Source organism: Panulirus ornatus, chromosome 49 (assembly GCF_036320965.1).
Source record: "Panulirus ornatus isolate Po-2019 chromosome 49, ASM3632096v1, whole genome shotgun sequence".
Taxonomy (NCBI): Eukaryota; Metazoa; Arthropoda; class Malacostraca; order Decapoda; family Palinuridae; genus Panulirus; species Panulirus ornatus.
Genome location: NC_092272.1, coordinates 7154093 through 7175407, shown reverse-complemented (window position 1 = coordinate 7175407; position 21315 = coordinate 7154093). Strand labels below are relative to the sequence as shown.

Here is a 21315-nt window from a genome sequence, read left to right as displayed (position 1 = left end):
CACATGTTAGCTGTCTGCTTCACACACAAAAGGTATCTCGCTCTTGAGTTAGATATTCTATTCAAAAGCAAAATCAAATGTGTCTGTTGCTGTACTGCACTCAAGAGTGTCAGCTTTGTCTGATAAGTCTATCACTAATCACTATGGTTTACTGGATAAGTACACTGTTTCAGTTATGTAAGGACCAGACTATTGCCACAGCCATATCCAATGTGTCTACTGTTGCAGATATGTTTGGAGTGTATGTTATAGCAGCTGCATCATTTATGTCTACTGTTGCAGCCACATCAATTAAATCAAATATATCCATTAGCAGTACTATTTCATATTCTTTAATAATAGTTTATATAGTACAAGGGAGCTTTAAAACAGCAAAGGGATCTATCAAAAACTGCTTTATGATACACTTTGGCCAAATCACATACATAAATTTGCATACTTAGGGACAAGGTTGCACAGACAGAACAGAGCATTCCAATTCTCCATCTTGTATGACACATATTACTTTGTCTAAGTACTGCTTTGTAGTATTACTGTATCATTCACAGCTATCTTATGCATACTTCTCACCCAATATATGGTCCTTCATGCATTCCATATGCATGTAAACATACTATAATAGCATACATGTATGCTCTACAAGCAGATATAATGGACAGAAGTACCATCCTTCCTCAATTTATAGCTGATCAGATATGTAACTGAATACAAGCATTACATTTACATTGATTTATAATAAAACATAATTTAGTATATCTAACAGTTAATAAAACTTGTTAACAGAATTGACTATCATACAATCTGTTAGCAATGACTGAACTAGATAAGTACTAGTAATATGAACTTTGATTATCCAAGTACCTGTTAAGTGAACACTGATTATTCCAGAATAATAACTTGAATATCCAAGTAACACTTAACATATTCTTCCTTTTACAACTTTAAAGTATTCATTATTCAACCAACAATTAATAATTCTTTATTACCAAAACACCTTTGTTATTATCATAACAATCAACTTTTTATGATTACTTATTTCAATCTGCTATCATCTGTCAGTTACATAACCCTAGGACCCTTTTGTTAGGTTCCTTCAACTCTGAGGCCGTTGTCTATTGGGGAGGAGAGAAAAGTGGTGCTCCTTCAGAATAAGAAGGTCCTCAATGACAATGTACTACCCTCTGTCTGCATCAATGAAGGTGACTTCTTCCTCACAGTGCTACCACATGCAGGAGTATAGGTACACCACCGATTTTCCGGTACTCTTGGTTCCAAAGCATTACTGGATTAGCCATTTTGCCAGATCAACCGTGGTCATGTAATAATAATTCATTAACACACTTCTAACTCCCTAATTATTCATCTCCCATATGTCTAAAGTGTACCATGGATTGCTAGAAATTTAAATTAAACAAATACTAAATGTTTGAGCACCCTAAGATAGTACTGTAGATGTCACACAGCTTACGCATCGAAACACCACAGTCCATTTTTTTCAACAGTTCTACTTTATTTTGGATCGATAAGGACTGGTGTTTACACTTGACACCAAGACTGACACTCTCATATATCTTAGAAGCCATAGCTAAGGTTAAACTTAAGCAAAATAAGCCAAGAATCTCACAGAATTGCAGTATCACTACCAAGTGCAGTGTAAAGAATGTAAAAAAGTGCACCCTACACACAACGCCATCTGTGGCCACCCAGCAAACTAGTCTAGTGGCCACGGTAATTTCAAGTTCCCTCACATAATTTTGTCAGGACTAAAGGAGGTACCAAACCATCAGTTGCCAGAAATTCGGTGGTGTACCTGTATGTTAAAACCTGAGACACATTACATATCTAAAATTACTTATACAAATATCTTATTGACCATGGAAAATCTGTATCTGTGCTCTCTTTGTATGTTCTTAAAATCTATGAATCATCAGCCTTTATAGAACAAAAAGAACAAGTCTTTTATCACAAAATCATGTTCAAACTACTACCTATTTAACTGTCACACCCTCCATACATATCATTTTTGGACCAACTAAAACCCAATTGAAGAATATATAAAGTATATCAAAACTCAGCAAATATATTTTTTTGAAAAGCTTGATGTTACATTTTCCATCTATTCCACTTCTACTTTTGCTTAATTTCTCATCTTAAACAACAACCTCATGATAAAATTCTGACACCTGTGATCAGGTATTATTCAGTCTTCCATTGTTCTTTAGTGTGAAGATAAAATTCCTGATATTTGGTAATCAGCATCTTAATCTTATTCCTCTACCAGTAATTTGATGGCTAATGAAAAATTCCCAGCTATCTACTTTGATATGAGATGTGCAAGAAGCTTAACCTATGCACATATAGCTACATCTTTAAAGAAAAATTATATGTGTATTTTCACAATTGCTACCTCTTGTTTTTTTTTATCATTTCTATATTTCATACTTATACAAATTTTCATTTGTTTGATGCTTGTTAAGGCACTTGCAGTTCTCAAACTTCATGATTGTCATTTTTTTACCACATATTTCATGCATTTACAATTTTTAGTGTTTATAATCAAAAAGCTCTTTATCTATAACATATCACTACAGAGATCCCTTGCCAACTGCAGGGGTTATGTTCCTAAAAAATCCATGGTTAGCAAAACTGTGGCTGGTGAGGTACTAGCCTTAATGGAAAAAGGGGGTTTGAAGGAGTGACCCTGAAGAGATATACATTGAAGCCTGTTCTGAGTATTTCAGAATTAAAAATCAGCCTTCTAAACCTCAGAAACAACATATTTATTCCACCAAAGTATAAAGAAATGAAGTACAAACTGTACAGAAAAGAAAAAAAAGATAAAATACTGTACAGAAAAATGGCAGTACATCAGCCCTGATCCTCTATGCTTGGCTTCTGTGTTCCTACAAAACAGGTAACCACTTATGCCACATTCTGTGTACTCACAAACACCAAAATGCATCACGTCAGACACTGCTCTATCACTATGTGCAAGGCTTTCAAAAGAAGTCTGCATTTTGCTCTGAAGGCTCTCACTTTCCCTGCCCTTCCTAGGTCATCAAAACTTGCATCACTAGCATTATGATTAGAGCCCATATTGCAGGGGACAAAGTACTGTTCTTTCACAAATAAAACATATTCACTTACCATGAATTTGTTATTCAGCAGTAAATATAGTTCGGCACACTTTTCACAAAATACACCATCTAACCATGACTGTACAGTAAAGGTGTGTGGGGCTTTCATACCGATCTCCGCCTAGTTCAATCACATAGTACTGATCAGACACACTCACTCACTCTTCCCCACTTGCTCAGTTAACCCCATAGTTTTATGAACATGAAAATAAAGCAATAATATAGTAAAGTAATACCTGTGGTTCAAAAACAGTTTAAATCTATATACTTAACTGTTTCCATGGTTCCATCCGCTGCCAGATCCACTCCCAGATATCTAAAACACTTCACTTCCTCCAGTTTTTCTCCATTCAAACTTACCTCCCAATTGACTTGACCCTCAACCCTACTGTACCTAATAACCTTGCTCTTATTCACATTTACTCTTAACTTTCTTCTTCCACACACTTTACCAAACTCAGTCACCAGCTTCTGCAGTTTCTCACATGAATCAGCCACCAGCGCTGTATCATCAGCGAACAACAACTGACTCACTTCCCAAGCTCTCTCATCCCCAACAGACTTCATACTTGCCCCTCTTTCCAGAACTCTTGCATTTACCTCCCTAACAACCCCATCCATAAACAAATTAAACAACCATGGAGACATCACACACCCCTGCCGCAAACCTACATTCACTGAGAACCAATCACTTTCCTCTCTTCCTACACGTACACATGCCTTACATCCTCGATAAAAACTTTTCACTGCTTCTAACAACTTTCCTCCCACACCATATATTCTTAATACCTTCCACAGAGCATCTCTATCAACTCTATCATATGCCTTCTCCAGATCCATAAATGCTACATACAAATCCATTTGCTTTTCTAAGTATTTCTCACATACATTCTTCAAAGCAAACACCTGATCCACACATCCTCTACCACTTCTGAAACCACACTGCTCTTCCCCAATCTGATGCTCTGTACATGCCTTCACCCTCTCAATCAATACCCTCCCATATAGGGTGGGGGAGGGGGCGAAAATTCTGGGGGCCCTTGAAGAATGTGTGGAAGTCGAGAACATTATCTCGGAAAGCAAAAATGGGTATGTTTGAAGGAATAGTGGTTCCAACAATGTTGTATGGTTGCGAGGCGTGGGCTATGGATAGAGTTGTGCGCAGGAGGATGGATGTGCTGGAAATGAGATGTTTGAGGACAATGGTGTGAGGTGGTTTGATCGAGTGAGTAACGTAAGGGTAAGAGAGATGTGTGGAAATAAAAAGAGCGTGGTTGAGAGAGCAGAAGAGGGTGTTTTGAAGTGGTTTGGGCACATGGAGAGAATGAGTGAGGAAAGATTGACCAAGAGGATATATGTGTCGGAGGTGGAGGGAACGAGGAGAAGAGGGAGACCAATTTGGAGGTGGAAAGATGGAGTGAAAAAGATTTTGTGTGATCGGGGCCTGAACATGCAGGAGGGTGAAAGGAGGGCAAGGAATAGAGTGAATTGGAGCGATGTGGTATACCGGGGTTGACGTGCTGTCAGTGGATTGAATCAAGGCATGTGAAGCGTCTGGGGTAAACCATGGAAAGCTGTGTAGGTATGTATATTTGCGTGTGTGGACGTATGTATATACATGTGTATGGGGGGGGGTTGGGCCATTTCTTTCGTCTGTTTCCTTGCGCTACCTCGCAAACGCGGGAGACAGCGACAAAGTATAATAGATAAAAATAATACTTAACTGTTAGGTTAGATGAAACAATGTTATGAACATGGTGGATGTCAGCACTTAAAATTAGCTGAATCATATCAGAATAACACAGGGCATACTATCAAAACTCCTAAAGTTGTGTTGATATGAGCTGGTAGAACAATGTTGAATAATGAATAAAGAAAGTCATAGCCAAAGAAAAAACTCAAGTTACTTTGCCCTTGTGCTCTCTCAAGATCAGTCTCCCACAAACTAAAATATTTCTGAAGTATGAAACTGTATAATGAAATTAAAAGAGTCACATGAAAATAATAAAACAAGCAAGAAACATGTGATACAGCCTTACATTTCCCCACTGAGAAATTAAAGACTTGTGGTGGGAGCATATTGTAAGATAATCATCTTATTATCTAGCCATTCACTTTCATCACAAATCTTTTATTCCTCCCTGGGTAAAGTGAGGAGTATTTCACTTGTTTCTTGGTTGTTTTATCTTTCTTATGTGTTGTTCTACTGTTTCAAAATAAAGACAGTTATTCAGTTTATTTCTGTATTCAAGACATACTTCATTGCTTGGGATACCAATCTAGCAAGAGCCCAAGCAAGAAATAACTGAGATTTCTTTGACTGGCCAAGAATCTTTTCTTATTCTAAGTCAAACATTGTTCTACTAGCTCATATGAACACACCTTAGGCAATCTGGATGGTATTTATTTATCTATTATACTTAGTCACTGTGTTCCGCATCAGCAAGGTAGCACCAGGAAACAGACAAAGAATGGCTCATCCACTCATATACACATATTTGTATACATAAATGCCCATATATGCACATATACATACATATGCATATCAACATATACATACATATACATATCAACATATACATGCATATACTATATTACATCTATTCCATTTATACTTTGTCGCTGTCTCCCGCATTAGCAAGGTAGCACAAGGAAACAGATGAAAGAATGGCCTAACCTACCCACATACACATGTATATACATACATGTCCACACATGCACATATACATACCTCTACATTTCCATGTATACATATATATACATACACAGACATATACATATATACACATGTACATAATTCATACTTGCTGCCTAAATTCATTCATTCCCGTCGCCACCCCGCAGCACATGAAAGGACCCCCCCCCCCCCCGCACGCGTGCAAGGTAGCACTAGGAAAAGATAACAAAGGCCACATTTGTTCACACTCAGTCTCTAGCAGTCATGTATAATGCACTGAAACCACACCTCCTTTTCCATATCCAAGCCCCACAAAACTTTCCATGGTTTACTCCAGACGCTTCACATACCCTGGTTCAATCCATTGACAGCACGTTGACCCCGGTATACCACATTGTTCCAAATTCACTCTATTCCTTGCATGCCTTTCACCCTCCTGCATGTTCAGGCCCCAATCGCTCAAAATCTTTTTCACTCCATCCTTCCACCTCCAATTTGGTCTACCACTTCTCCTCATTCCCTCCATCTCTGACACATATATCCTCTTTGTCAATCTTTCCTCACTCATTCTCTCTATGAGACCAAACCATTTCAACATATCCTCTTCTGCTCTCTCAACCACACTCTTTTTATTACCACACATCTCTCTTACCCTTTCATCACTTACTCAATCAAACCACTTCACACCACATATTATCCTCAAACATCTCATTTCCAACACATCCATCCTCCTCTGAACAATCCTATCTATAGCCCATGCCTCGCAACCATATAACATTGTTGGAACCACTATTCCCTCAAACATACCCATTTTTGCTTTCTGAGATAATGTTCTCGCCTTCCACACATTCTTCAATGCTTCCAGAACTTTCGCCCCCTCCCCAACCCTGTGACTCACTTCTGCTTCCATGGTTCCATCCACTGCCAAATCCACTCCCAGATATCTAAAACACTTCACTTCCTCCTGTTTTTCTTCATTCAAACTTACCTACCAATTGACTTGTCCCTCAACCCTACTGTACCTAATAACCTTGCTCTTATTCACATCTACTCTTAGCTTTCTTCTTTCACGCACTTTACCAAACTCAGTCACCAGCTTCTGCAGTTTCTCACCTGAATCAGCCACCAGTGCCATATCATCAGTGAACAACAACTGACTCACTTCCCAAGCCCTCTCATCCACAACAGACTGCATACTTGCCCCTCTCTCCAAAACTCTTGCATTCACCTCCCTAACAACCCCATCCATAAACAAATTAAACAACAATGGAGACATCACGCACCTCTGCCACAAACTGACATTAACTGGAAACCAATCACGTTCCTCTCTTCCTACACGTACACATGCCTTACATCCTCAATAAAAATTTTCACTACTTCGAGCAACTTGCCTCACACACCATATACTCTTAATACCATCCACAGAGCATCTCTATCAACTCTATCATATGCCTTCACCAGATCCATAAATGCTACATATGAACCCATTTGTTTTTCTAGGTATTTCTCACATACATTCTTCAAAGCAAACACCTGATCCACACATCCTCTACCACTTCTGAAACCACACTGCCCTTCCCCAATCTGATGCTTTGTACATGCCTAATCCAATAACGCTCTCTGGCCATCTTCCCTATTTACATACGTATACTTGTGTATATCTCTCTTTTTAAACCAGATATTCCCAATCACCAGCCCTTTTTCAGCACACAATTCTAAAAGCTCTTCACCATTTCCATTTACAACACTGAACACCCCATGTACACCAATTATTCCCTCAACTGCCACATTACTCACCTTTGCATTCAAATCACCCATCACTATAACCCAGTCTCATGCATCAAAACTGCTAACACACTCACTCAGCTGCTCCCAAAACATATACATATACATATCAACATATACATATATATACATAACCATGCACAGACATATACACACAGGTACATATTCATGCTTGCCTTCATCCTTTCCTGTCGCTACCCTGCCACACAGGATATAGTGTCATTACCCCCTGCTTCAGCCAGGTAGCACCAGGAAAACAGACAAAAAAGGCCACATTTCCTCATATTCAATCTCTAGCTGTCATGTGTAATGCACCAAAACTACAGCTCCCTATCCACATGCAGGCCCCACAGAACTTTCCATGATTTACCCCAGATGGAATATATAGTTATTCTGGTACATTATGGATAACTGTAAGGGCTGATATCCAATCTTTTTTTCCATATCATCATGACAGTATTTATGACATTTCAGTTTGAAAGACCAGCCTAGCATGAGCACTAGGGCAAAAAAAATTTCTTCTTTAGCAATAACTTTTTATTCTATATCAACCATTATTCTAACATAACTTCTTTCACTATGTTCATATCTTACCAATATGCTTCCTGGATCCTGTGCTTATGTTTTTAAGATAAAGGAATACATGGCTACAAATGAAAATATAACAAGAGCCCCAAGCTACTGCTTACTTGCCCAACAGGTGGAGAAAAATAATGCTAACACTCAAAACTGCATGCAGCAGTTTGTAAATGGTATCCATTATCTTGACCAAGGATACTTGAAACTGTGGCTGATAATTGCAAGGTAGGCAAGGGACCTCTGCATGCACAAATTTTTGTTTCCTAAACTAAATACCTCTCACACAAAAATACAGCATATGCAGACATCCTTCCTCATGAAATAAACTCACTTAACTCTTACTAAAACAATACAAACTCTCAAACCCTTATCACTCCCAGGTGTGAGTCAGTACAGGGACAAATAGCATTATGTTTAGGTCTGAAGCAAAATAATACAACAGGAATTTATATGTCCATTTACATCAACAGACAAAAATAAAGGGCCACATTTCCTCATATTCAATCTCTAGCTGTCATGTGTAATGCACCAAAAACTACAGCTCCCTATCCACAGCAGGCCCCACAGAACTTTCCATGATTTACCCCAGATGGAATATATAGTTATTCTGGTACATTATGGATAACTGTAAGGGCTGATATCCAATCTTTTTTTCCATATCATCATGACAGTATTTATGACATTTCAGTTTGAAAGACCAGCCTAGCATGAGCACTAGGGCAAAAAAAATTTCTTCTTTAGCAATAACTTTTTATTCTAGATCAACCATTATTCTAACATAACTTCTTTCACTATGTTCATATCTTACCAATATGCTTCCTGGATCCTGTGCTTATGTTTTTAAGATAAAGGAATACATGGCTACAAATGAAAATATAACAAGAGCCCCAAGCTACTGCTTACTTGCCCAACAGGTGGAGAAAAATAATGCTAACACTCAAAACTGCATGCAGCAGTTTGTAAATGGTATCCATTATCTTGACCAAGTATACTTGAAACTGGGCTGATAATTGCAAGGTAGGCAAGGGGACCTCTGCATGCACAAATTTTTGTTTCCTAAACTAAATACCTCTCACACAAAAATACAGCATATGCAGACATCCTTCTCATGAAATAAACTCACTTAACTCTTACTAAAACAATACAAACTCTCAAACCCTTATCACACCCAGGTGTGAGTCATACAGGGACAAATAGCATTATGTTTAGGTCTGAAGCAAAATAATACAACAGGAATTTATATGTCCATTTACATCAACAGACAAAAATAAAGAAGCACAAAATTGTCTGATAGATGGAAGCATATGAACAACATGTTTTTATCTAGGTTACCGTCTTCCTCATCCGTGTGTGCTTGGCTTTTTATATGAAATAAATAAAAAAAATGTTATACAGTATATATAATCTAAATTATCCCAAAATATGTGAGAGCAGAGGCTGCTCTTTACAATTCATGATCATCTTAAAACAGATAACATTACCTCAGTGATAGAAAAGCAGCCTCCTACTCACTTTCTTATCAAAAGAATGCTCAGTTTTTATGTGAAATAATAACTGGATATAAAATAGAGGATCAGACTGAACATAATTATCATAAAGACTATAAGGAATGCAAGAAAAAACTGAAAATAAAGACATAATGATACTTCAAATATAGTGAATACCCATAATAACTACCATTTAAATAGAATAGTAAATAATATTCTAAGAGAATCACATAACTTAATAGTTTCTCTGATTCACATATAACCTATATGTTACTAAATGTTAGTGTAACCAAACAAGTTATCAAAATAGTTCATATCTACTAATGTGTACACTAAAAATTATCATTCCCCTAAAGAAACGGTGAGAAGATAAATGTACATTTTAAACCACCAGAGGATGTGGAAAGGGAGCTGTGGTTTCGGTGCATTACAAACATGATAGATAGAGACTGAGTGCAAACGGATGTGGCCTTTGTTGTCTTTTCCTAGCACTATCTCGCGCACACGCGCGGGGGGACATGGGTGCCATTTCATGTGTGGCGGTAGTGGTGACAGGATTGGATGAAGGCAGCATGTACGGATATGTACATGTGTATGTATGTATATGCCTGTGTTTGTGTATGTATGAATATGTTGAAATGTATAGGTATGTATATGTGCATGTGTGGGCGTTTATTGTATATACATGTGTATGTGGGTGGGTTGGGCCATTCTTTCGTTTTATATATATATATTATATATATATATTATATATATATATTGTTATATTATTATTATTTATAGTTATATACTATATTTTTTTTGGATACTTTGTTCGCTGTCTCCGTGTTGGGTGGTTGGCAAGGTTACTGCCGAAAGAAATGGCCCAACCCCCCCCATACACATGTATATACAACGTCCACGACACGCAAATATATATACCTACACAGCTTTCCATGGCTTACCCAGACGCTTCACATACCCTGGTTCAATCCATTGACAGCACGTTGACCCCGGTATACCACATTGTTCCAAATTCACTCTATTCCTTGCATGCCTTTCACCCTCCTGCATGTTCAGGCCCCAATCGCTCAAAATCTTTTTCACTCCATCCTTCCACCTCCAATTTGGTCTACCACTTCTCCTCATTCCCTCCATCTCTGACACATATATCCTCTTTGTCAATCTTTCCTCACTCATTCTCTCTATGAGACCAAACCATTTCAACATATCCTCTTCTGCTCTCTCAACCACACTCTTTTTATTACCACACATCTCTCTTACCCTTTCATCACTTACTCAATCAAACCACTTCACACCACATATTATCCTCAAACATCTCATTTCCAACACATCCATCTCCTCTGAACAATCCTATCTATAGCCCATGCCTCGCAACCATATAACATTGTTGGAACCACTATTCCCTCAAACATACCCATTTTTGCTTTCTGAGATAATGTTCTCGCCTTCCACACATTCTTCAATGCTTCCAGAACTTTCGCCCCCTCCCCAACCCTGTGACTCACTTCTGCTTCCATGGTTCCATCCACTGCCAAATCCACTCCCAGATATCTAAAACACTTCACTTCCTCCTGTTTTTCTTCATTCAAACTTACCTACCAATTGACTTGTCCCTCAACCCTACTGTACCTAATAACCTTGCTCTTATTCACATCTACTCTTAGCTTTCTTCTTTCACGCACTTTACCAAACTCAGTCACCAGCTTCTGCAGTTTCTCACCTGAATCAGCCCAGGCATATCATCAGTGAACAACAACTGACTCACTTCCCAAGCCCTCTCATCCACAACAGACTGCATACTTGCCCCTCTCTCCAAAACTCTTGCATTCACCTCCCTAACAACCCCATCCATAAACAAATTAAACAACAATGGAGACATCACGCACCTCTGCCACAAACTGACATTAACTGGAAACCAATCACGTTCCTCTCTTCCTACACGTACACATGCCTTACATCCTCGATAAAAATTTTCACTACTTCGAGCAACTTGCTTCACACACCATATACTCTTAATACCATCCACAGAGCATCTCTATCAACTCTATCATATGCCTTCACCAGATCCATAAATGCTACATATGAACCCATTTGTTTTTCTAGGTATTTCTCACATACATTCTTCAAAGCAAACACCTGATCCACACATCCTCTACCACTTCTGAAACCACACTGCCCTTCCCCAATCTGATGCTTTGTACATGCCTAATCCAATAACGCTCTCTGGCCATCTTCCCTATTTACATACGTATACTTGTGTATATCTCTCTTTTTAAACCAGGTATTCCCAATCACCAGCCCTTTTTCAGCACACAATTCTACAAGCTCTTCACCATTTCCATTTACAACACTGAACACCCCATGTACACCAATTATTCCCTCAACTGCCACATTACTCACCTTTGCATTCAAATCACCCATCACTATAACCCAGTCTCATGCATCAAAACTGCTAACACACTCACTCAGCTGCTCCCAAAACATATACATATACATATCAACATATACATATATATACATAACCATGCACAGACATATACACACAGGTACATATTCATGCTTGCCTTCATCCTTTCCTGTCGCTACCCTGCCACACAGGATATAGTGTCATTACCCCCTGCTTCAGCCAGGTAGCACCAGGAAAACAGACAAAAAAGGCCACATTTCCTCATATTCAATCTCTAGCTGTCATGTGTAATGCACCAAAACCTACAGCTCCCTATCCACATCAGGCCCCACAGAACTTTCCATGATTTACCCCAGATGGAATATATAGTTATTCTGGTACATTATGGATAACTGTAAGGGCTGATATCCAATCTTTTTTTCCATATCATCATGACAGTATTTATGACATTTCAGTTTGAAAGACCAGCCTAGCATGAGCACTAGGGCAAAAAAAATTTCTTCTTTAGCAATAACTTTTTATTCTATATCAACCATTATTCTAACATAACTTCTTTCACTATGTTCATATCTTACCAATATGCTTCCTGGATCCTGTGCTTATGTTTTTAAGATAAAGGAATACATGGCTACAAATGAAAATATAACAAGAGCCCCAAGCTACTGCTTACTTGCCCAACAGGTGGAGAAAAATAATGCTAACACTCAAAACTGCATGCAGCAGTTTGTAAATGGTATCCATTATCTTGACCAAGGATACTTGAAACTGTGGCTGATAATTGCAAGGTAGGCAAGGGACCTCTGCATGCACAAATTTTTGTTTCCTAAACTAAATACCTCTCACACAAAAATACAGCATATGCAGACATCCTTCCTCATGAAATAAACTCACTTAACTCTTACTAAAACAATACAAACTCTCAAACCCTTATCACTCCCAGGTGTGAGTCAGTACAGGGACAAATAGCATTATGTTTAGGTCTGAAGCAAAATAATACAACAGGAATTTATATGTCCATTTACATCAACAGACAAAAATAAAGAAGCACAAATTGGCTGACAGATGGAAGCATATGAACAACATGTTTTTATCTAGGTTACCGTCTTCCTCATCCGTGTGCTGCTTGGCTTTTTATATGAAATAAATAAAAAAAATGTTATACAGTATATATAATCTAAATTATCCCAAAATATGTGAGAGCAGAGGCTGCTCTTACAATTCATGATCATCTTAAAACAGATAACATTACCTCAGTGATAGAAAGCAGCCTCCTACTCACTTTCTTATCAAAAGAATGCTCAGTTTTATGTGAAATAATAACTGGATATAAAATAGAGGATCAGACTGAACATAATTATCATAAAGACTATAAGGAATGCAAGAAAAAACTGAACATAAAGACATAATGATACTTCAAATATAGTGAATACCCATAATAACTACTATTTAAATAGAATAGTAAATAATATTCTGTAAGAGAATCACATAACTTAATAGTTTCTCTGATTCACATAAAACCTATATGTTACTAAATGTAGTGTAACCAACAAGTCTATCAAATATTTCATATCTACTAATGTGTACACTAAAAATTATCATTCCCCTAAAGAAACGGTGAGAAGATAAATGTAGATTTTAACCACCAGAGGATGTGGAAAGGGAGCTGTGGTTTCGGTGCATTACACATGACAGATAGAGACTGAGTGCAAACGGATGTGGCCTTTGTTGTCTTTTCCTAGCACTATCTCGCGCACACGCGCGGGGGGACATGGGTGCCATTTCATGTGTGGCGGAGTGGTGACAGGATTGGATGAAGGCAGCATGTACGGATATGTACATGTGTATGTATGTATATGCCTGTGTTTGTGTATGTATGAATATGTTGAAATGTATAGGTATGTATATGTGCATGTGTGGGTGTTTATGTATATACATGTGTATATGGGTTGGTAGGGCCATTCTTTCATCTGTTTCCTTCCGCTACTTTGCAAATATGGGAGAAGTGGTAGAGGATGTGTGGATCAGGTGTTTCCTTTGAAAAATGTATGTGAGAAATACTTAGAAAAACAAATGGATTTATATGTAGCATTCATGGATCGAAGGCGTATGACAGAGTTGATAGAGATGCTCTGTGGAAGGTATTAAGAGTATATGGTGTGGGAGGTAAGTTGCTGGTAGCAGTGAAAAGTTTTTGTCGAGGATGTAAGGTATGTGTACGAGTAGGAAGAAAGGAAAGTGACTGGTTCTCAGTGAAGGTCGGTTTGTGGCAGGAGTGCATGATGTCTCCATGGTTGTTTAATATGCTTATGGATGGGGTTGTTAGGGAGGTGAATGCAAGAGTTTTGGAGAGAGGGGCAAGTATGCAGTCTGTTGTGGATGAGAGGGCTTGGGAAGTGAGTCAGTTGTTGTCCACTGATGAAACAGTGCTGGTGGGTGATTTGGGTGAGAAGCTGCATAAGCTGGTGACTGAGTTTGGTAGTGTGTGAAAGAAGAAAGCTGAGAGTAAATGTGAATATGAGCAAGGTTATTAGGTACAGTAGGGTTCAGGGACAAGTCACACGTGCGAGGGAGGGGATTGTCATTTCATGTGTGACGGGGTGGCGACGGGAATGAATAAAGGCAGCAAGTATGAATTATGTTCATGTGTATATATGTATATGTCTGTGTATGTACATATATGTATAAGTTAAAATGTATAGGTATGTATATGTGCATGTATGGACGTATATGTATATACATGTGTATGTGGGTGGGTTGGGCCATTCTTTCGTTTTATATATATATATATATATATATATATATATATATATATATATATATATATATATATATATATATATATATATTTTTTTTTTATACTTTGTCGCTGTCTCCCGCGTTTGCGAGGTAGCGCAAGGAAACAGACGAAAGAAATGGCCCAACCCCCCCCATACACGTGTATATACATACGTCCACACACGCAAATATACATACCTACACAGCTTTCCATGGCTTACCCCAGACGCTTCACATGCCTTGATTCAATCCACTGACAGCACGTCAACCCCGGTATACCACATCGCTCCAATTCACTCTATTCCTTGCACTCCTTTCACCCTCCTGCATGTTCAGGCCCCGATCACACAAAATCTTTTTCACTCCATCTTTCCACCTCCAATTTGGTCTCCCTCTTCTCCTTGTTCCCTCCACCTCCGACACATATATCCTCTTGGTCAATCTTTCCTCACTCATCCTCTCCATGTGCCCAAACCACTTCAAAACACCCTCTTCTGCTCTCTCAACCACGCTCTTTTTATTTCCACACATCTCTCTTACCCTTACGTTACTCACTCGATCAAACCACCTCACACCACACATTGTCCTTAAACATCTCATTTCCAGCACATCCATCCTCCTGCGCATAACTCTATCCATAGCCCACGCCTCGCAACCATACAACATTGTTGGAACCACTATTCCTTCAAACATACCCATTTTTGCTTTCCGAGATAATGTTCTCGACTTCCACACATTCTTCAAGGCCCCCAGAATTTTCGCCCCCTCCCCCACCCTATGATCCACTTCCGCTTCCATGGTTCCATCCGCTGCCAGATCCACTCCCAGATATCTAAAACACTTCACTTCCTCCAGTTTTTCTCCATTCAAACTCACCTCCCAATTGACTTGACCCTCAACCCTACTGTACCTAATAACCTTGCTCTTATTCACATTTACTCTTAACTTTCTTCTTCCACACACTTTACCAAACTCAGTCACCAGCTTCTGCAGTTTCTCACATGAATCAGCCACCAGCGCTGTATCATCAGCGAACAACAACTGACTCACTTCCCAAGCTCTCTCATCCCCAACAGACTTCATACTTGCCCCTCTTTCCAAAACTCTTGCATTTACCTCCCTAACAACCCCATCCATAAACAAATTAAACAACCATGGAGACATCACACACCCCTGCCGCAAACCTACATTCACTGAGAACCAATCACTTTCCTCTCTTCCTACACGTACACATGCCTTACATCCTCGATAAAAACTTTTCACTGCTTCTAACAACTTTCCTCCCACACCATATATATATATATATATATATATATATATATATATATATATATATATATATATATCTTCACCTTAGCCTCCACAAGATAATGATCAGACATCCCTCCAGTTGCACCTCTCAGCACATTAACATCCAAAAGTCTCTCTTTCGTGCGCCTGTCAATTAACACGTAATCCAATAACGCTCTCTGGCCATCTCTCCTACTTACATACGTATCCTTATGTATATCTCGCTTTTTAAACCAGGTATTCCCAATCACCAGTCCTTTTTCAGCACATAAATCTACAAGCTCTTCACCATTTCCATTTACAACACTGAACACCCCATGTATACCAATTATTCCCTCAACTGCCACATTACTCACCTTTGCATTCAAATCACCCATCACTATAACCCGGTCTCGTGCATCAAAACCACTAACACACTCATTCAGCTGCTCCCAAAACACTTGCCTCTCATGATCTTTCTTCTCATGCCCAGGTGCATATGCACCAATAATCACCCATCTCTCTCCATCAACTTTCAGTTTTACCCATATCAATCGAGAATTTACTTTCTTACATTCTATCATATACCCCCACAACTCCTGTTTCAGGAGTACTGCTACTCCTTCCCTTGCTCTTGTCCTCTCACTAACCCCTGACTTTACTCCCAAGACATTCCCAAACCACTCTTCCCCTTTACCCTTGAGCTTCGTTTCACTCAGAGCCAAAACATCCAGGTTCCTTTCCTCAAACATACTACCTATCTCTCCTTTTTTCACATCTTGGTTACATCCACACACATTTAGACACCCCAGTCTGAGCCTTCGAGGAGGATGAGCACTCCCCGCGTGACTCCTTCTTCTGTTTCCCATTTTAGAAAGTTAAAAAATACAAGGAGGGGAGGATTTCTGGCCCCCCACTCCCGTCCCCTCCAGTCGCCTTCTACGACACGCGAGGACTGCGTGGGAAGTATTCTTTCATCCCTATCCCCAGGGATAATATATATATATATATATATATATCTTTCTTTTCTTTCATACTATTCGCCATTTCCCGCGATAGCGAGGTAGCGTTAAGAACAGAGGACTGGGTCTTTGAGGGAATATCCTCACCTGGCCCTCTTCTCTGTTCCTTCTTTTGGAAAAAAAAAAAAAAAAAAAAAAAAAAAAAAAAAAAAAACGAGAGGGGAGGATTTCCAGCCTCCCGCTCCCTTCCCTTTTAGTCGCCTTCTACGACACGCAGGGAATACGTGGGAAGTATTCTTTCTCCCCTATCCCCAGGGATATATATATATATATATATATATATATATATATATATACATTATCCCTGGAGATAGGAGAGAAAGAATACTTCCTTCGTATTCCCTGCGTGTCATAGAAGGCGTTAATGGGATGGCCTTGATTCGGGCCTCAGCTGCCCGTGCCATCTCAACTAACATTAAAACATAAAAGATTAAAAATCTGAATAGCAGAATAACCTACCTCTGGTGAGTTTCCCTCTGGCACTATTTGAGGAGGTTCTAGAGGGCATGGAGTCATCCAAGGGTGCAACCTGCCCACTAGAAGTACATTCATAAGTGCTGTAGTAGCTGCTCACCGGGCTGTTGGAGGATCAAGGCAAAGGTTAACACAACTAGCTCATGGTTCCACATGCACAATGATTTCAATGCCATTTCAAATGTAAAAACATGCCATAAAGTTAAAGATCAAAAGAAATAACTAATGGCACCAGATCGAAATTCATGACAAGTGGGGACAGGTTAAGTCAAAACATCTCACACAAAGCAGTCAACATATGTGGTATCAGATCAAAAGTTAACAATAACAGTACTAGGTGTTATGAGGCCAAAAGTCTCCAAATAAATGACACCATGTCAATAGTTAACAAAGACAACTGGTACTAGGTCTAAGATCAATTGAAATATATCTGAGACCAGCTCAAGTTTCATCATACACAGCTTACAGCATTATGAATAAATAGTAAATGACATCTGCTTCCAAGCCAAAGCTCTTCAAATGTATGACATTTGATCAAAGGTTAAAAACATGAAGTATCATGTAAAGGGCCAATGTCTTGTTGCCTGCATCAGATCAAATATAAACAAAAATTTCAGTCAAAGGTCAACATCAATGTGGTATTCACTTAAAATATATACATATTCAAAGATCAATCCAATTATAGTATTGAGATACAGGGTAACTAGCAAGAGGTCTTAGATATAAAAACAGTATGTGGCATCAAGATAAACATTTGGCTTTTCCATTCAGGTTAAAAATTAACAAAGCATGTAACATCTTGTTAAAGGATAATGCATGTATCAACTTGTGGTACAATGTCTTGTCATTTTGTAGAAGTCATTATTTACTAATCAGATCTTGTCTCAGCTATGCACACATATTCAATACTTTAGGATGCATTCACAAAATACAAAAGGCATTACCAAATGCACATGTATTCTTCTTTTCCAGAAACCTTTGCATATCAAATTTGACTTTGACTGAATTCCTATACTACTCCATGCCTATTATGACTTTCATCTATGTTAGTGGAAAAACATTTGGTCCCAAGTTCTTTGTTCATTCTCATTTTAGCATCTTGAAACATGCCTCAAACATCCTAAAAGCTATCTGGAGGTGATTACAATGAAATCATTGCGTTAGCTGATGCACCCACAGCCAGTATACTGTACCTCTGTCATCCTATCACTTAGCTACACAATTCCTACCAACATCAGAAAAGTTATGCAAACAATGCAGTTATGTATTGTCACGTAAATGTATATGTTACAAGATGATGCATAATATGAAAGAATCTCCTTGCAATTATCAAGGGCTGAGTAAGACATCACTCAAATCCTAATCAAAATAACCCAAACTTATATGCATTATAGTGATTTTCTCTGTTTTGGTTGTGTTTTACATAATTTTTGTAAAAATGAATAACATAGCTTTTAAATTATTACATGTTGGAAAATTAGGACTTCGTTTACAGGTTAGTAAGAAAGGTCAGCTAGGTCAAGGTACATCTGTTGTCTAATTCCTGTCACCTCTACTACTACCTTTTATGCTCACCTGCACTGTACCCTTATCTGTGGTGCAATGAGCTGAGTTCAAGGAAAGGGAAAAGTACAGCGTATAAGCCAAATGACCAAGCTAGTAAAATTTCTTCATAGGATGTATGGATGAATTTGATAAGCTTTGTTCAACATAACCTTTCAACAGAATATCAAAGAAATAGTACCAATTTATTTAGCATTTCATTATAAAAGCAGCTTTGGTAAATTCATATACATAGGTAACCACTAGAAATCCTGACAAAAATGCTGTCAGCTAAAATCCTCTGATCCAAAGTCAGACATGAGCCGTTCAAAGGGTATAAAGGATAGTAACCAGACTGAGCTGCAGATGATCTACCCTACTACTTTCTAGGTGACATTAAAAAGCACTTCCCAGCACAGTTAAATGACAAAAATCATAAATAAAACTCTTGTATATGTAGTAAAATGCCAACAATGAGGAAAATGAGGGGGAAAAGAGACTGCAAACAAAACTTCATCTCCCATGATGAATGTCTAGCATGATGTGTATATGACTATTCAAGATCTACCACACACAAACTAAGTAAAAAAAAAAAGTGCCTGCATTAGAAAGCTGGCCTCTCAACTTCGTTGAGGAATAATCATCATACAACTCCTATTTTTCTTTCTAAATGAAAATCTGTGAAACTACAATTGAAGGTTTTCATGTAATTTCACTGTCAGGCAGCAGGTCTGGATGGTATTGCAGTGGAATTTATTAACAAGGGGGTACCTGTGTTGTTGACTGGTTGGTATGGATATTCAGTGTATATATGGCTCATGGAGAAGTGCCTGAGGATTGGCAGAATGCTTGCATAGTGCCATTGTACAAAGGCAAAGGGAATAAAGGTGAATGTTCATATTACAGAGGTATAAGTTTGTTGAGTATTCCTGGGAAATTATATGGGAGGGTTTTGATTGAGAGGGTGAAGGACATGTACAGAGCATCAGATTGGGGAAGGGCAGTGTGGTTTCAGAAGTGGTAGAGGATGTGTGGATCAGGTGTTTGCTTTGAAGAATGTATGTGAGAAATACTTAGAAAAACAAATTAATTTGTATGTAGCATTTATGGATCTGGAGAAAGCATACAATAGAGTTCACAGAGATGCTCTGCAGAAGGTATTAAGAATATATGGTGTGGGAGGCAAGTTGCTAGAAGCAGTGAAAAGTTTTTATCAAGGATGTAAGGCATGTGTACGAGTAGGAAGAGAGAAAAGTGATTGGCTCTCAGGGAATGTTGGTTTACAGCAGGGGTGCATGATGTCTCCATGGTTGTTTAATTTGTTTATGGATGGAGTTGTTAGGGAGGTGAATGCAAGAGTTTTGGAAAGGGGCAAGTACGCAGTCTGTTGTGGATGAGAGAGCTTGGGAAGTGAGTCAGTTGTTGTTCGCTGATGATACAGCACTGGTGGCTGATTCAGGTGAGAAACTGCAGAGGCTGGTGACTGAGTTTGGTAAAGTGTGTAAAAGAAGAAAGCTGAGAGTAAAGGTGAATAAGAGCAAGGTTATTAGGTACAGTAGAGTTGAGGGACAAGTCAATTGGGAGGTAAGTTTGAATGGAGAAAAAACTGGAGGAAGTGAAGTGTTTTAGATATCTGGGATTGGATTTGGCAGCGGATGGAACCATGGAAACGGAAGTGAGTCGCAGGGTGGGGGAGGGGGCGAAAGTTCTGGAAGCGTTGAAGAATGTGTGGAGGGCGAGAACATTATCTTGGAAAGCAAAAATGGGTATGTTTGAAGGAATAGTGGTTCCAACAATGTTATATGGTTGCGAGGTGTGGGCTATAGATAGGGTTGTGTGGACAAGGGTTGATGTGTTGGAAATGAGATGTTTGAGGACAATATGTGGTATGAGGTGGTATGATCAAGTAAGTAATGAAAGGGTGAGAGAGATGTGTGGTAATAAAAAAGAGTGTGATTGAGAGAGCAAAGAAGGATGTGTTGATATGGTTCAGTCACATGGAGAGAATGAGTGAGGAAAGATTGACAAAGAGGATATATGTGTTAGAGGTGGAGGGAACGAGGAGAAATGGGAGACCAAATTGGAGGTGGAAGGGTGGAGTGAAAAAGATTTTGAGCGATCAGGGCCTGAACATGCAGGAGAGTGAAAGGCATGCAAG

At 38.8% G+C, this 21315-nt stretch overlaps 1 protein-coding gene across 2 annotated transcripts in view; it reads right to left on the bottom strand.

Annotated features, from left to right (window-relative positions):
* Window positions 1-21315, bottom strand: part of unc-13 — an 820923-nt gene that overhangs the window by 485315 nt on the left and 314293 nt on the right. For both annotated transcript variants that reach the window (XM_071690929.1, XM_071690930.1), the window contains exons 11-12: window positions 17601-17719; window positions 13176-13202 (exon numbers count right to left, since the gene is read on the bottom strand). In XM_071690929.1, the coding sequence (XP_071547030.1) occupies window positions 13176-13202; window positions 17601-17719 (146 nt within the window). The remainder of the gene's footprint in view (window positions 1-13175; window positions 13203-17600; window positions 17720-21315) is intronic.